The sequence below is a fragment of the Penaeus monodon genome, chromosome 19 (genome assembly GCF_015228065.2).
Source record: "Penaeus monodon isolate SGIC_2016 chromosome 19, NSTDA_Pmon_1, whole genome shotgun sequence".
Lineage (NCBI taxonomy): Eukaryota > Metazoa > Arthropoda > Malacostraca > Decapoda > Penaeidae > Penaeus > Penaeus monodon.
This window is the reverse complement of record NC_051404.1, coordinates 15502554-15502862: the sequence shown is the minus strand read 5'-3', so window position 1 is coordinate 15502862 and position 309 is coordinate 15502554. Positions and strand designations below refer to the sequence as shown.

The 309-nt window shown below is 42.1% G+C and overlaps 1 protein-coding gene across 1 annotated transcript in view; it reads right to left on the bottom strand.

Moving 5' to 3' along the window:
• The window catches only part of LOC119585083, a 21281-nt gene extending 21128 nt beyond the window's left edge, over window positions 1–153 (bottom strand). Inside the window, exon 1 of the mRNA XM_037933703.1 lies at window positions 94–153. Within this exon, the coding sequence (XP_037789631.1) occupies window positions 94–105 (12 nt within the window). The 5' untranslated portion in view covers window positions 106–153. The remainder of the gene's footprint in view (window positions 1–93) is intronic.
• Window positions 154–309: the final 156 nt, after the last annotated feature.

The following is a 309-nucleotide window of genomic DNA, read 5'->3' as shown; positions in this document are numbered from 1 at the left end:
CATACGGAATACACTTTATAGTTTCTGTCACAACTTCACTTGTCACAAAATCTACCAAGATCATATTAATAATAATAAAAAGTTTTCGCTCACCAGGAACTTCATGTTGTTAATACGGAGTATCGGAGTAGAATACTTGAGTCACCTTGAGCGATCGGCCTTATATATGTTTGGGGAAACCGCCGCCAGAGGGCCAAGGTGTTTGTGAGGCGTCGCTGGCAAACGGCGTCTCTCTCAAGGAGTAATTTTAATTTTATTAGTGGAAGAGAGGGAGGAGGGAAGAAGAGGAAGGTAGAGGAGAATAAAGAG